We start from the raw sequence: 16,401 nt of genomic DNA, 5'->3' as shown, positions 1-16,401 counted from the left end.
TCCTTTGCGCGCAATTGCAAAAATTAATCTCTTGAGCCGGGTCAAAATTTAATATTAATTTTGAGATCAAATAAATATAAATTTTATATTTAACATTTTAAGATCAAATAAATAGAGATTTTAAACTTATAAAAGTTGACCTTGACAACCTTTAACCCAACATTCAAAAAAGGGTCAAAATTTAATATTAATTTTAAGATCAAATAAATATAGATTTTACATTTAACATTTTAAGATCAAATCAATATAGATTTTAAATTTATAAAAGTTGATCTTGACAACCTTTAACTAGGGGTGGCAAAACGGATCCGGCCCGCGGGGAAAGATCGTTTTACCCGCACTTTTTCGCGGGGCGGGGGGAGGTTTTAGGCCCGCTCCCTTTAGTGTGTTCGCCCCGTTTATTTGCGGGCATGAGGTTTTTCACACAATTTTACTATTTTTAGGCCTAAAGGGTTCAATGCCCACGGGCTTTCCCCGACCCGCCCTCACTTTTTTGCGGGACGGGACAAGGTTTTAGACCCGCACTCTCTAATATGTCCGCCCCGCCCCGTTTTTTTGCGGGCTTTTGCGGGGCGGGCATGCCCGTTTGCCACCCCTACCTTTAACCCAACATTCAAAAAAATTATAAAATTAGTGGCAAAATATATTTAGGCCTAAAAGGTTCAATGCCCACGGGTTTTTCCCGACCCGCCCTCACTTTTTTGCGGGACGGGGCAAGGTTTTAGACCCGCACTCTCTAATATGTCCGCCCCGCCCCATTTTTTTGCGGACTTTTGCGGGGCGGGCATGCCCGTTTGCCACCCCTACCTTTAACCCAACATTCAAAAAAATTATAAAATTAGTGGCAAAATATAATATTCTCCAAAATATGTTTCAATCAAGAATCGAACCACACACATGTCAATCAAGAATCGAACCACACACATGTTTAGCAATTATAGATATACTCCACCACTAAGCCAGTTAAAATTTCTTAATATTTTTTTACAATATAAATATAAAACAAATGACAATTTCATTTAACAATTAAATAGCATTATACCATCCAATAACTTATTATCAAAAAATATATTTTTGATAAACTAATCATAGATTTGAAAGCTTACATAGAGATTTTCTCTGTATAATTTTAAATTATTTAATATCTTATCAAAACAAGGAGACCTTAATCTAAATGTGTATCAATGGTATTAAATAATAAGTAATCTCAATATCTAGATCTTCTATTTCAACCACTCTCAAATACCCCAACCAAAACATAGCTGATCTGTGTTTCAAAACCTTGCTAAAATGTGTTTATTCCTATGGAAAATATGAGTTTTTCATCATAAAATGATAGAAAATGACCTAATTAGTGTCAACTGTAAAAGTTTTCTGGTCTATCCTGTTGTGTCAATTTGCTGGAAAAGGACAACAAAACAAAAAAGAGTACTTACTACTCAAAGAGGAAGAACCATAGAAGTTTTAGATAAACACTAGCTATCATAATTCATAACTCATAAGTATTGAATTTAGCTGTTGATATGCTTCAATACTATTTTCCATTATTTCGATAAATATTTTTTAGCATGAAATATAATATCCTCACACATTTTATCTCTAATGGAGTACCTCTGCTAGCTAAAAACTACCAAGATGAATCCTAAGTAATACCTAACTAACAGTTTCCTGCATGTTACCAATGATTATAAATGGCGGGGGAGGGAAACCCACCTCGTGATGCTGCAGCTTAAAATAGATGACAATTCAACAATCTTCAGTTCCCCTGCCGCCAACCATGTTGAATATGGATTACAATAGAACGAGCATCTAACAAATCAACAATCTTTGTCATCATCCTTATGATAATGCCCCGATCTCAGCCCATCATCCTCTTGATCATCATCAACCTTAGACTGAAATTTACTGTGATTATCCGAAGCTAGATCAAATCGTACTTTCTTGGGACTATGCGTTTTTGCCTGTCATATAGATTAATCATCATAAAACTATTAGCTGTTGATAATGTATAAGTTGAAAAAAGTTCTTTTAAACATGTATAGCTACAAACAAAAGAAATGCCATTAGACATTAGCTACACACAACTCATTAACATTTCAAATGGCTTTTGATCAATGTAACTTTAAAAAAAAAAGATATGTGATAACAAACAACTTTCAATAAACAATGAGTTGAGTAATACAAGTATCTAGTAAAAACTTTATTGAGAAAATACAAAGAAATGTTACCGATAGAGATTGAACCCTGATCCAACAGTATACATACACATGTTAAAATGAAAATGGTTCAAGAGAGAATTACTGGTTCGTCTTCAAATAATTTTGCAAGGCGATCAAAATTGACTCTTTTACTAAGCCTCTGCAAAAGAAACAAGTAAACAAATACTATTTGTAATTAGTAATATATAAACAGTTTTAGAAAATCTTATGCATAATAACTCAAAAAGAAAACACATAAATGGATGTAATCTCATTTCTATCTCAAAAAGAGACAAAAAGCAGCATTAACTAAAATGTTTAACGAGAATATGAATCCAAGGACCAAGGTTAAAGTGATTGCTGGTATTCCAACACTATTCAGTGTCTAGAAAGACCTTAATGTTTTTATGTTTTCCACAAGCTAACAGCCAAGTGAACAAATAATAATAAATGATAAGGAAATGTTTACACATTAAGATATAGATTTAATTTGTATGAATTTCCAGTGTAAAGTTATTCAACACATATATCCAGTGATGCGGCAACACATCATTGGATGATGCAATATAGGTATGATAAAATGCATAGAAGAGCTAGCTATTGAACAATACCTTGTTTTTCACCATTTGGCAAGCGGCCTCTGCAGCAGACTGAGCAGGCCGTGAATTTTTTGCCTCTTGAGCTCGTCTCTGCTTCATTTCCTACACGGCGTGATTTATGCGAAAGCCCATATGTCAATCTAGTAGAGTAGACAATAGTTTTATAATTCGGAAAACTATATGTCAGGAACTTAAAGCACATGACAAGAGCCCAATCCAAAAGACTAGTCAAGTGGAAGAGGCTTGTGATTTAAGTAGTACCACATTGAGCACTTTTATCTACTCAATGTGGGACTCCTAAAATTGCCACACCCTTAAGAGCCTCCGTAGCTTTCACCCTATCGATGCCAATTCGATGGTAGTTCTATTCTTTCTGGCAGTTTAACTCATCATTCAGTATTTGGTGGAGCACCTAAATCCAGCCTATAGGTAGCCATTTCTGCGGCCCAACTCTCAATGAGAGCCCAGTTGTTAGGACAAGCACATGAGGAGAGCTCAACCCAAAACACTAGTCTATTAAGTGGGAGAGCCTCATTGCTTAGGTATCACATTAACTCCTAACTCACTAAAAATTGACTCAAAAAGTACCTTTCTGGATTTTGCCACAGCTGCAGTAGTAGATTCATAAAGTTCTCTGGATTCTACCGGACAATTTTTCATATTTTCTTCATAAATTTTCTTCTCAGCGGCTACAGCTGCTTCCTTGGCTGCTTGCTCCTGAAATAAAATATAAAGTCGAGTGAGATAGTGGAATACTAACAAACTACTTAATCTAGCACTATTAAAACAACAAATATTAAATAAAAATTGTCTACACCTCAAGATACTCGCGGTTCGCACTTTCCCATATTATCTTCTTGTAGTATTTCTCTTCCTCATTGAAAATATACCCATCAACCTATGCATCATTTTGGCAGCGAGAATAATCAGTGTGTTATGTATGATAATGACCTGATAGTATAGTAGCGAAGACACAAATATTATTTGCATGAGTAATACAGAGCAACATCAAAATGCATAATACTTATCCCTTTTGGCTTGCTGTAGTAATCAGTTGGCCGCTATCTTTGCCGAATAGGAGCCTCAGATTGATTATACATGAAACAAGCTAGATGCATATGGTATATATGCTGGCAGTTTGAGGGAGAGTGTTGATTATAGTAATAATAATGATTATTCTAACTACTTACTATCGTTGATATAATTTCCTATTTTTCCTTTATTGAAAGATCCTATTCCTATCTTGTATATAAATTTGTACAACCTCGTTGTGAAATGTATTGTGAATAGGAATTAGTTTAAATGTAATTATTTAATGTAATTACCGATATAGCCCTGTAACCTTTATATATACGAGAAATAATAATGAGAAAAGTATCAAGCCAAGAATTGTTGACATGGTCTACAATATTTAGGTCCCGGATTCCTTAAGCCCAATCCACTATTCTAGGCATACACCATTTGGTTGGTTCCACACAGATTACTTTGAATAGTATAAGTTTTGCATAGACTAAAATTTAAAGCCTGATTGATGACTTAATGACAATTCTTTACCTCATGATCATCGATATCAGAGAAATTTCCTGATTCATCTTGAGTTTCCGCACTAGTGTTATCCCCTAAAATCATTTTGAGAAAATTAAGAATTAGTTAATAGATATAAGCCGAGGAAATCTAGATCCCCTAGAGAAAGAAATAGGAGCATGCAGCAATACTTTCTAGCACAGAGACAGGCACATCTTCTATCTGTCCTTGGCATGTGCCATTTGATGCCTTCAACACCTAACCAAAAGAAGGGGGGAAAAGATATTTGAATATTGTGTTAGTTTATGGCCATCATATGCTGTATGGAAAGAGAAGATGGAATTGTCAGTAATTAGATGCACATATATTAATTGGGGAGAGAAAAACTACTTGAGTTCCCAACCAAGGTATACTTACATCTGCATTTTCCTTTGAAAGTGTTTTCTTTACTCTCTCGCTCTCAGCACGCTGGAATGCAGGAGGGTCCAAACCACCACTAAACCCTCCCGATAGCATTTCAAACTGTAAATGTACCAATAATATAAAGTAAAAACCAGCATAGGTTCAAAACATGCTAAACACCTTGACAAGAAAGAAACTACTAACATCCTTGTAACATGTTTTACATAGTCCAAGTGCAAAATAGGGCACTTCGCTATCTTTGTGTTCACACAGTAGATCGTTTGAAGTAGATCCTTTGAATTTGCTGTTTGGCAACACAACCGGATTTTTTTCATGCTCTTTTGTCATTGTATTCAACTCCTCAATCTGTAACCAGAATAGATTGAGGAAAGTTTTCGATTAACTTTCAAATCCAAGATTGTATAAAGCTTTGTTAATCCAAATATAAACAGAGAGCACAGCATTAAAAGGCAGACACATACTGTCAAGCTAGAAGAGTCTGTGTATTCGAATTCTATCAATCGCTTGGTCAAAGTTGCCTCACATACATGGACGATTCGTAGCTGCATTGCAAATTAGAAAATCAAAAGATGCCTAATATAAGAAAATTACCAAGGCTCAAATATAACAGAAACTAGAACATAGTGAAATCTGGACACAGCAATGAGTGAAGAAATGAATTCATCAACAAGCGTATAACTAGTCTATTGAGGAGTTCAATGTCAAATGTTACCGCAATTCAAGAACCAAAAGCCTGAAAGGAAACAGAATCTAATCCCCCATCCCGCCTTATCCTAGAAAAAGTTATACTGTTTAGTTGTACCAAGTACATCTGATACACAAATAGATCACCTCCTTCAAGCATAGAATGATACTGATACCAATAGCAAATACGAATAATAATAGTGATAAATCATAATCAAAACCATTATAATTATGGAAAGAAAAACCAAAGTCCTTAAAAATAGCAAACAAGCAAAGTGTACTGTCAATATAATCCTGCAATCAAATTTTACTTATTCATGTATTGTGCTTCATCCATGTTTGTTGTTTGTGTTTTTTGCATTTTTTGCCATTGTGTTTCATACATGATTGAATTCATGTAACTTTCAAATTTTAATGTTGTCAAAGCCAGCATAAAGGAGTTAAAGATAGCTGTGTTTCCTTGCTTTGATCCCAACGTAGGTGAATTGTTGAGCTTTTGATTCCGGGCCGGTCCATTTCACAACTCTACTAAAAACACCTCAAAATGAAACAAAATCCATGAGGACTAGACAAAAAACTCAAAAAAAGTAATAAATGGAAGCAATGATGTTGATGAAATGCCTATCATTTTTAAAGAGTTTTGTTCAATTAAAAAATATTAGAAATTAAATTGAAAAATATAAATAATTTTATAATTTATTCATCATCTTATCATATTTTATTTGTATGTTATCACGTGCATTAAACAAATCTTTAAATATTTCCTCCTCATGTAAATTCTAATATCAATATCAATATTGCCCCTAAATTTGATTAAAAAATGGATATAACATAAAGTTCGTCTTAAAAGTTTTATTTACATCTTATATTGTGCACAAAATTAACAAAAAGTGCATATTAGCCTAGTGGTTAAGTAGTTCTTTTTCCCTTCCTAGGTCACGAGATCCAATCCTTTTGAGAGACTTTTTTTTTGTCAAAAATGTGGAACTCAAGTTTTTAATCCATGATCTTGACTCAAAAACACAATCAAAATCAACCACTGCATCAGGAAAAAAAAATTACACAATATATATATATAGTCCGGTTCGGAAGTCAGTTCTAGCATCAAGTCGTTTCAGCCTCGCAATAACAATCAAATTTTATTCCATTAAATAAAGTCGGTTACATGATCAAATTATGTTTTTTTTTAATAGTCAATTTGTGTCTAGCAGAATTTGAATCCGAGACTTTGAGGGGAACACATCCTCGAGACCCAAACTTTCACCACTAAACGACACATGCACACATAATCAACTTCAAATTATGTTATATTGTATTATCAAACATCAATTTCTCTAATTATAAAAAAAAAATCATATTTTCTCTAATTATAAAAAAAATCATATTTCTCTAATTTGTTAATTTTGATATTTTTTTAATAATTTCTATTATACTGTTTCTAAATCTTTTCTACTTTTAGTTGTGTAATTTCTCTCCAACAAATCTACTCTCTTTATAACATTTTATTTTAAAATTGAATGTTAACGTATTATACATAAAAAGAAGCAAAATTAGTTGATTTTTTTACCTTTTAATTGATAAAAGTTAAAGAAAAATAAATGTTCGTAAAATTTGTACTCCAAATTATTTAAATAATAAATTATGAACGAATTATTTATATTTATATACCAACTTTCGAAAAAGAATTAATGAAGGGTGTTTTGTTCTAGTGGTTTCTTATTAGATTTTTATGTTATGGACAGAGGGTCACAAGATCGACTCCCCACATCTTCATTTACATAAATTTTTTATAAAAACAATACATGCATAGGGTGGGTCACAATACATGAGAGGAGAAGAATTGTGTTGAAAGAGAAGGCGAATGGAAAGGTCACGGAATTTTGTTTGTGAAGAGAGTAGTAATACTAAAACGACGGAGTAAGAGTGTAGAGTGGAGGCGGGTTGCAATGGAGTGAGTTTGAAAACAAGACCGATTTTGAAGGCGTGCAATGCGGACTACCGCATAGGACCCAAAATTTGTGACGGTTAACCGTAGTGAGATAGAATCTCATAAAATATTTAAATCGTAGTTAAATAGAGCCTCTATTTATTATACCATGGATAAATTGAGTCTAACCTACTTAGAACTTCAAAATACTTGAGACGTCTTTGTTTGGAAACGGATATGACGAGTGGCAAAGCCAATATACTGGCACATACCCATCATCCTTACTTCCCCACAATCAACAACACAATGATATAAATAGAGAAAAATGAAAGGGAAGGAGGCAGAGGAAGAGAAAGGATAATAGTTATAAATTCATAAAAGAATTAAGGGTAATTTTGCCAATTTGAGGTATAATAAAATATACTTAGGGTGTAATTAGAAAAGATTGTACTAGGCTCAACTAACCAGTTTAGGGTCAACGGACTGGCTGATTTTCACCTGATTTCTCCAGTTCAATCAGTTTAGTACTAGTTTGATAGCATAAACAGTTCAATAACTGGACCGGACCGGTAAAGTGTCAGGCTCAACAGATCGGTCTGTTCTGGTTTTTAAACTTATAATAATCCATAGCTTTTATGCTTTCTCTTCTCTATTTCTTTATTTTAAAACCATACATCTTCAACTCAAACAAAATAAAAATGTTTGTGAAATTATAAAAAACTTTAGGAAATGTTAACTGACTTACAATATCTTGCTTAGAGAAGTTATGACCATGTGCAAGAGCAGAGATGTATAATGCAGCACCAAATAATCCACTAGGTTTCCTCCCTGTCTGTTTTGAAACGTTAGTTAGCAATGCAATGTCTTAATGATAATATAAATTCATACTTGGCATCCAAAACTTATGTCTTGTTTTATCCAAAAAAATTCAAAAACTGAGTAACAATGATCAACAAAAAGTTACCTGCATCCAGTCACGGTTCATACTCGCAATGATGTTCAGTGCAGTTTCAGAGACAGCCACATTTCTATGGCCTAACAAATCTACATGTAAAACAATCTAATAAATACCAGTGTTTACTTTCTCCAATTAAAAAAAACAATGGGATAAAAAATTGAAATGAAAAATGATAAACCAAGCTATTATAGAAGTCTCATAAATAAAAGTAGATGAATATTTTGCCATGCTGACATCATGTAAGTGAAACTGTCTCTATATATTATCTTTTATCATATGAACATTAAATTTAAAATATAAAAGAATTTTCTCAATCAAAGTAATTTAGGAACATTTTCATATAAATGCGGTGATAAAAATGTGTATCGATTTTTTGAAGTGTGAAGAAAATTTCACTGGTCAGCTGGGCAAGACAACCAGACTATTCTTCCTATGGATCAAAACTTCACTTATCCAATCAAACAAACAGAACTAAAGCAGGATACTTACTATTAGTATATTTATAAAGATAAAGACAAGGATCAATAGGCTTTTTAACAATTGGGTGATTTTCAAGCCTCAACACTTCACAGAGCTGCAAAAAAACTGCTCCAAGCACGTAACTGCAGAACTAAGTCATACAAACAAGATTCAGAAACAGAAAAATATTTGATATACTTAAATAAACTAAGGGAAATATAAGTAGGTCATAACTCCAATAGCAAAAGAAAAGCTTACTCACACATTTATCCTTAAAATATTTGAAAAATCAATGAGAAAGTATGGCTTTTTGTTTTGCCTGCAAGAAGAAACATAATTCAGTATGAAAAATAAAGTATTAATGTTGAACTTCAAACAATGTTGTACAACGCCAATGACTAAAAAATAAAATATGAAGAGAGATTACAAGATGCCCTTCCCATCAATCATCTTGCTTTCAAGGGGTAACAGAAGTTTTCTTTGGTATGAAAGCAAAGGTAAAATTCCTAGGAAAATGGCGGCTATCTAGCTACCTTCTCTGTTTATACAGTCAGTTGGCTGTGTTAGTGTTAGTAGACCTCCTATTAATCATGTTTATGTGAGACGTAGGCCCGTGTAATGTAATCATGGGTTTGTGTTATGATGTGTAGCGTCTTTCAATAGAATAAGGATGGGAAAGAAAGTCTGATTTGATTGTTTTGTGTGGCTTAGGTTGGGACTTGGGAGAGACTAAGATCTGATACTATCAGATAGTTTGTTGCATCAGCAGTTTGAACATTCTGTTATATAGTCTTAACATGATATAACTGACTTGCGCGTACTGGAAAGTGGAAACTTATCTATAGCACAAAGAGTTCTTATTTTCTATCTTTCATATTACTTTCTTCTACTTTCCTTTAATTTCTCCATTTGTGAGCAGCCTCTTACATGCCAAACAAAAAGTAACAGTTTCAAAATATTGAAAAAGACTGTTTTACTACATCCGTACCAATTTCATCCATAGATTGGAATTGGAAGCTCTTAAGAAATAATAACATAACTGTTTAACTTCATATTTCAACTTCTACCTTGTGAGCATTTTTTTCTAGTTTCACAAACATATACCTTATGTCCAACGAATATACAAGTTTTTACGTGCAGGCAGCCTATCAGGTATATTGAAGTAAGAAAATGAGATGCATGCTTATTATTTGAAGTAGGAAAATGATAAAAACATGCATATTTTATCTGTTCAAAAAAAAAAGAATAATAATGATTTGAAATTTATATCAAGAATCTAAACAGCTTAGAAAAAGGGGTCTGCAAAATTTTCACATCATGCTGTTATTTATTGCCACTGGAACTATAAGATGATAAATAAGTGAAGGTTATTAGAGACACAGGTTGATGCAAAACCCACACCAAAAAGATTCCATACCGGAATGCAATATAGAGACATGCAGCACGTACTTGCTCTGATTTACGTCCTCGGGTGAAATTTTTTTCAAGTGCTATCTTTAATAGGAAAACCAAAAGATTGATTAAATAAAGAGAAATCCATTTCATTTTGATATATACAGAAAGCAAGGACATGAATGAAGTTGAGAATATTAACATACTTCATAGAAGGCCAAAGCTTGGTGGATCATATCTTGCTCACTGACTCCAAGGTTGAGACTTAAGTTCTCCATTTCTTTAGAAGCTGCACACCAAAGAAAATTGGCACATGTGAATATAAATAGTTGCATGTATGAAATCATCTAAGGTAACTATTAATAGATAAGTACTAAAAGACAACTATCCAAACTTCCCTTTTATACCTGTTTCCCCTAAACAGTGAGGTCATCAAATGCACAATATCAATTACATTTGCTATTGCGAGTATTGTTAGAGTATACTTGCTTTTAGTTGACTAATCTTAATATGAATATTAAACACAAAACTTATTATTGGACCACATTGACGAATGGCCATAACAAAAGTAGCAGAACTTGACATATTCAACACTAATACATTAACAAGTTCAATGACTCTCACGTGATGTATATCTTGCCAAATAAGAAAATCAATTGATATTAAACAACACAACATTTTGGAAGCCATCGCAACAATTACATCATGTATGTGGAATTAGTAATGAGGTTTAACAAAGATATACCTCTATGTAAAGTCCTTTCACGTGAAAGAGAAAATTCACTTTGAACCGCTTTTACATAACTTCCCGATAACTTGCTCTATTAAACACAAATAAGGAAAACCATAATAAAATAACAAAAACTGAGTGTAGGGCGGGGAAAAAAACCAAAAGACAAAAGAAATGCTACTAGAAAACACAATCAAACATGTCTTTCTCATGGGTCACCCACCAATAACCAGGAAACCTAAGTTACAAACACCAGACCAAGTAAAAAAGTTACAATATTCTCTTTTGATAAAGAGGAAGTACGTAACGTGCGACAACAAATCTCATGTTGCATTTCAGAGAAAATCGTTACTACGAACTTTGAAGAATTTGGACATCCCCCTTTTCCTTAACGACGCGACAGTATCATGTTCTACAAGATAAACACATTTCCCTATTTAGAAGACCTGACACCACCTGTGCAGAAGCACTCAACCCAGGTTTGGATCTCCTAGATGTGCAGCAAGAGAAACAAAGATAACACCAACCTAAACAACACAAGGTTCATCTACTCCATGGGTGCTAGCATAGTGTGACAGTCTAGCTTTACAAGCCAAAGGAACGAGGTTTGAATCCAAAAAGGTGCGTCCAAACCGACACATTACTGGTGTCGACGCTTAATTTGTTCATTTTTCCAAACTATTACTGGTGTCGATGTGTCAGTGTCAGTGTCGTGTTTCCGGTGTCTGTGCTTCATAGCTCACCATACCCGCAAACTAAACTTAAATAGCAAGCAATCAAAATCCCCATCATTCCTTTACACTAGCAACTTGTATCTCCTCTATCATTTTAAACTACATCATCAATTTTTCACCTCAAACTCCTCTACCCCCAAACAAAAACCACCTTACCCTAACAAGCCACAGTTACCTTTCCTGCTGAGTCTTTAACAAAAGTCGGCTCCTCAGTAAAATACTGATCCTCCAGCACCTTACCACAAGAAGTACAAGTTCTGAGAACCAAAAAAAAAAAGAGAGAAAAGAAATCAATACATATTAGCAATTTTTCAATTTCACTACACTTTCCAAAACCTCAAGAAATTGAAAAAAAAAAAAAAAAAACAGCTCCAAACTCAACAATCATTATACAAGAAACAGAATCTAAAGACATAATTCGTGTTCAAGTGTGAAGATAGATGATACTCACAAGTAACAATCATCGTGACGCTCCGCTAAAACGTCTTTGACACAGTGATCGCAGAAAACCATTGGAGCTTGAAAACGAATCTACAAAGTGAGTCAGGTGGTGGATTTGAAAAGCATATAAAGAATATTGAGTTGAAATTATGGAGGGAGGGATTGGAATTTTGGTTTGAACTTTGAATTGTTAGTTAGGGTTCATCGTAGAGAGTGCCAGTGTATAAACCGCCAAATTAATTGATTAATTAGTAATAACTAAAAATTTCAACGATCGTGTCAAAATTAACTGAAATTAGTAATTTCGTAAAACGAACGAAATTGTCATAATCATAAGAAGGAAGAAAAGAAAGAATTAGCTCAAATTATAAAATTGACTTTGATATCACATGGATCTAAATTTAATTCATATTTACACTAAAATCCAATATTATTTCGAATAAAATCTAATATCATTCATTTTTTTGGGGTCATTTTACTGATTTTAAAATCAAGTTATACAAGTAATGTGTTTTATATGTGTTAAAAAAGCTAATGTGTTTCATTAAAAAAATTAAACTAATATAGTAAAATAATGCTCTAAAGAAGTAGAAAAGTTTGATATTTATTTTTTATTGTTAAATCAATGATTCATTATGTTCATTTTTATTTTTTTGAGTGTCTTAAATCAATGATTTATTATGTTCATTTTTTTTTTGGTTTTGAGTGTCTTAAACAAATCAAATTTAAGAAATTTGTATTAAAATTTTAGATAGAATCAAGGGTTTTTTTTTGTGTGCAGTAAATATGGTTCTTTGTTGGGTGTTGAGTTTGTTTGAACTAGTGTCTTACCCGTGCGTTCGCACGGGTACCCGTCGTTTTCGCGCATTGTGATTGAGAAAAATAAAAGATATTAGTAAAAGATTAAGTTTGGGGTAAAATTGAAAAAGTTATAAAAATAATAATATTTTATTTGACAAATTATAATAAAGGAAAAGTTAAAATTCACAAATTATAACGAAGAAATATTCAATAAAATCATATAATTCAATTAGCGATAACTATGGCTAGTTAAGGAGAAAATTAGTTATTTTGGCTCAATTATAACTACAAACTATCAGCCCAATCTCAAACGATCAGCTCTCTCTTGTAGGCCAATGAGAAACCACTACAAACTCCATTTATAATAATGATTCATTCAAAATACATAATTGATAGAAAAATACTTTGACCAGTTACTTCATTTTCCCGTTAATATTCGTTATTTTGATAAGTAACTTCGTATTCCCGTTAGTATTTCAAATTTCTTCCCGTTAATTTTCAATATTTTGATTAGTAAGTTCATGTTCTTGTTAATATTCATTATTTTGATCAGTAACTCCTTGCTCCCGTTAATATTCATTATTTTGATCAATAAATTCGTGTTCCCCTTAATATTCCAAATTCGTTTCCGTTCATATTCAAAAAAATTATCAGTAACTTAATGTTACTGTTAATATTCAAAAAATTATCAGTAACTTCGTGTTCATGTTAATATTCAATATTTTGTCAATAACTCCGTGTTCCCGTCAACATTTATTATTTTGATCAGTAACTTCGTGTTCCCGTTAATATTCAAAATTTGTTCCCGTTAATTTTTAAAATTTGGATCAGTAACTTAATGTTTTTGATAATATTTAAAATTTTGATCATTAACTTTGTGCTCCCGTTAATATTTAATATTTTAATCAATAACTGCGTGCTCCCGTTAATATTCAATATTTTGATCAGTAACTCTGTGTTCCCAGTAATATTCAATATTTTGATCAATATACTTCATTTCTCCTTAATATTCAATATTTTGATCAATAAACTTCATTTCCCGTCAATATTTAATATTTTGATCACTAACTTCGTGTTCTCGTTGATATTCAATATTTTGTTCAGTAACTTCATGTCCCCGTTAAAATTCAATATTTTGATCAATAACTTCATGTTCCCAGTAATATTCATTATTTTGATCACTAACTTCGTGTTTTCGTTAATATTCCAAATTTGTTCCTGTTAATATTCAATAGTTTGATTAATAACGCCATGTTTCCATTATTATTCAATATTTTTAGCATTAACTTCATGTTTCCGTTAATATTATATACTTTACTCTGTAATTTAATACTCACGTTAATAGTCAATATTTTGATTACTAACTACATGTTCTCGTTAATATTTAATATTTTGATTAATAACTTCATGTTTCCGTTAATATTCAATATAGTTTGATCAATAACTTTGTTTTCCCATTAATATTCAATAGTTTGATCAATAACTTTATTTTCCCGTTAATATTCAATATTTCGATCAGGAACTTCATGTTCTCGTTAATATTCAATATGTTGATCAGTAATTCATGTTTTCGTTAATATTGAATATCGTATTCAGTAACTTCATGTTCCCGTTAATATTTAATATATTGATCAGTAACTTCATGTTCCCGCAAATATTCATTATTTTGATCAATAGCTTCGTATTCCCGTTAATATTTCAAATTTGTTCCCGTTAATATTCAATATTTTTATCAGTAACTTCATGTTCCCATTAATATTCAATATTTTGATCAGTAACTTCATGTTCCCGCTAATATTCATTATTCAATATTTTGATTAGTAACTTCATGTTCCCGTTAATATTTATTATTTTGATCAATAACTCCATGTTTCGGTTAATATTCATTATTTTGATCAATAACTTCGTGTTCCCGTTAATATTCCAAATTTGCTCGTTAATATTCCTAAAATTTATCATTAAATTAATGTTTATGTTAATATTCACGATAATATCCAAATTCGTGATCAGTAACTTCGTTTTCTCGGTAATATTCAATATTTTAATCAATAACTACGCACTCCTGTTAATATTCGATATTTTGAATATTAACGGGATATTAGTGCATTCGCACGGGTACCAGTGTGGTAATATTTCAAAAAAAACTACGAATACTTTTATAAAGTTATTCTTGTTATTATTCAATATTTAATTAAATGTGTTAATATTAGTATCATATACACCTTAAAAATAAATGGGTGTATTTTAGCAAAACTCTTATTTGTTTATTTTATATATTTTTGACCTGAATTTAATTTCCTTACTACTATTTCAATTATTATAATTTAATATGTTTTTATTTTTTATTTTTATAAACAATTGATTGTGACAGTTAATAGAATTTAAAAAAATCAGTTACCTTTTAGCATTGTAATAATAAACTTTAATTTTAATTAATGTCTTTATTGGTTAATAAACCTGCTTTTACTACATACTCTATGTATCATTACTCTTTAGTATAACACAACTTGGGTGGACTACCCGATATTATTACAATTTCAATTGTTGAGCATTTATCCCCTATTTGTTGTATCTGACCCATTAAAAGTTTAATTTTAATATTTAAATTATTTAATATTATATATATATATATATATATATATATATTTATAAATAAATATATATTAGACACAATAATAACTAATTTATTAACTTATTAAATAAATTTGACATGTATTTTGAAAAATGAAATTTAATTAAAAAATAATATTTTAAAAGAGATAATAAATGAGTGCTCATAAAAAATTGAAATTGTGATATGATCAAAATTTGTTTTTATTATTGATCATCACCAAAATTATTAAATTCACATAAAAATTTAAAGTTGACAAATAAAAATATTATATTAAATCATTAGAATATTTAAATTAGTAACACATCTATTAATCTTTTTTTTAAGAATGAGTCAAATGTAAAACTTTGTTATCGATTTTTTTGAAATTTGTAACATATATAAATAATTTAATATTATTAATAATGTGCAATATACACAAATTATTGCATATAATTGTACATAAATGTGTAAATATCAATAAATGTCATTATTAACTAACAACATGTATGATTATATCATATTGAACATAGGAAGTCAAATGGAGATAGTAACCGCTAGAATTTAACCGTGAATTGTGAATTGAAGAGCCAAAGGTTGAGACTGATGTGAAATTTTGTGGAGTGTTTTGCTGATGTGGATAGGCCAATTGATCAGGAAGTGGTAGACTCTTCTTATAATTTATTTTACATAATTTAAAAAAGCAAGTATCAATAAACAAAGTTATTATATTTATATTATTTTAAAATATAAATAGTTTATTAAAATGTATATATATACATATATATATATATATATATATATATATATATATATATATATATATATATATATATATATATATATATATATATAATTTTTTAATATTTTAAGAATAAATCAATAGTATTAAAAATGTTAAATTGAAAATTTGTTTGTATTGTTGTGTCATAAAATAACAT

General features: G+C 31.1%; 1 protein-coding gene across 6 annotated transcripts; it reads right to left on the bottom strand.

The window, feature by feature from the left end:
- Positions 1 to 1,524: 1,524 nt before the first annotated feature.
- On the bottom strand, positions 1,525 to 12,420 carry LOC131609960 (transcription factor IIIB 60 kDa subunit-like). Of its 6 annotated transcripts, none has more exons than XM_058881800.1 (19): positions 12,080 to 12,420; positions 11,804 to 11,885; positions 10,910 to 10,985; positions 10,371 to 10,453; positions 10,190 to 10,266; positions 9,035 to 9,091; positions 8,803 to 8,915; positions 8,320 to 8,399; positions 8,101 to 8,187; positions 5,186 to 5,286; positions 4,928 to 5,090; positions 4,739 to 4,843; positions 4,513 to 4,579; positions 4,352 to 4,416; positions 3,615 to 3,695; positions 3,386 to 3,514; positions 2,810 to 2,899; positions 2,302 to 2,358; positions 1,525 to 1,961 (listed from the first exon to the last, which is right to left on the bottom strand). In XM_058881800.1, exons 1-19 carry the CDS (start codon positions 12,139 to 12,141, stop codon positions 1,818 to 1,820), a joined length of 1,719 nt encoding a protein of 572 aa, XP_058737783.1. In that variant the 5' UTR covers positions 12,142 to 12,420; the 3' UTR covers positions 1,525 to 1,817. The 6 variants fall into 6 exon arrangements, with proteins under 6 accessions (XP_058737783.1, XP_058737784.1, XP_058737786.1 ...); XM_058881801.1 differs by having other exon boundaries at positions 4,928 to 5,089; positions 5,206 to 5,286; XM_058881802.1 differs by having other exon boundaries at positions 1,823 to 1,961; positions 2,266 to 2,358.
- Positions 12,421 to 16,401: the final 3,981 nt, after the last annotated feature.

This window comes from Vicia villosa, linkage group LG6 (assembly GCF_029867415.1).
Source record: "Vicia villosa cultivar HV-30 ecotype Madison, WI linkage group LG6, Vvil1.0, whole genome shotgun sequence".
NCBI classification, from domain to species: Eukaryota; Viridiplantae; Streptophyta; class Magnoliopsida; order Fabales; family Fabaceae; genus Vicia; species Vicia villosa.
This window is presented reverse-complemented; position numbering and strand designations above follow the sequence as displayed.

Bases quoted from the DNA above. Each gene is read 5' to 3' on its own strand.
- LOC131609960 (XM_058881800.1), bottom strand. From the start codon at position 12,141: ATGGTTTTCTGCGATCACTGTGTCAAAGACGTTTTAGCGGAGCGTCAC. The intron at 10,267-10,370 runs GTATGTTAATAT...TTCCTATTAAAG, and splicing joins AAGCTTTGGCCTTCTATGAA to ATAGCACTTGAAAAAAATTT. The intron at 8,400-8,802 runs GTAAGTATCCTG...TTTTACATGTAG, and splicing joins TCTTTATAAATATACTAATA to ATTTGTTAGGCCATAGAAAT.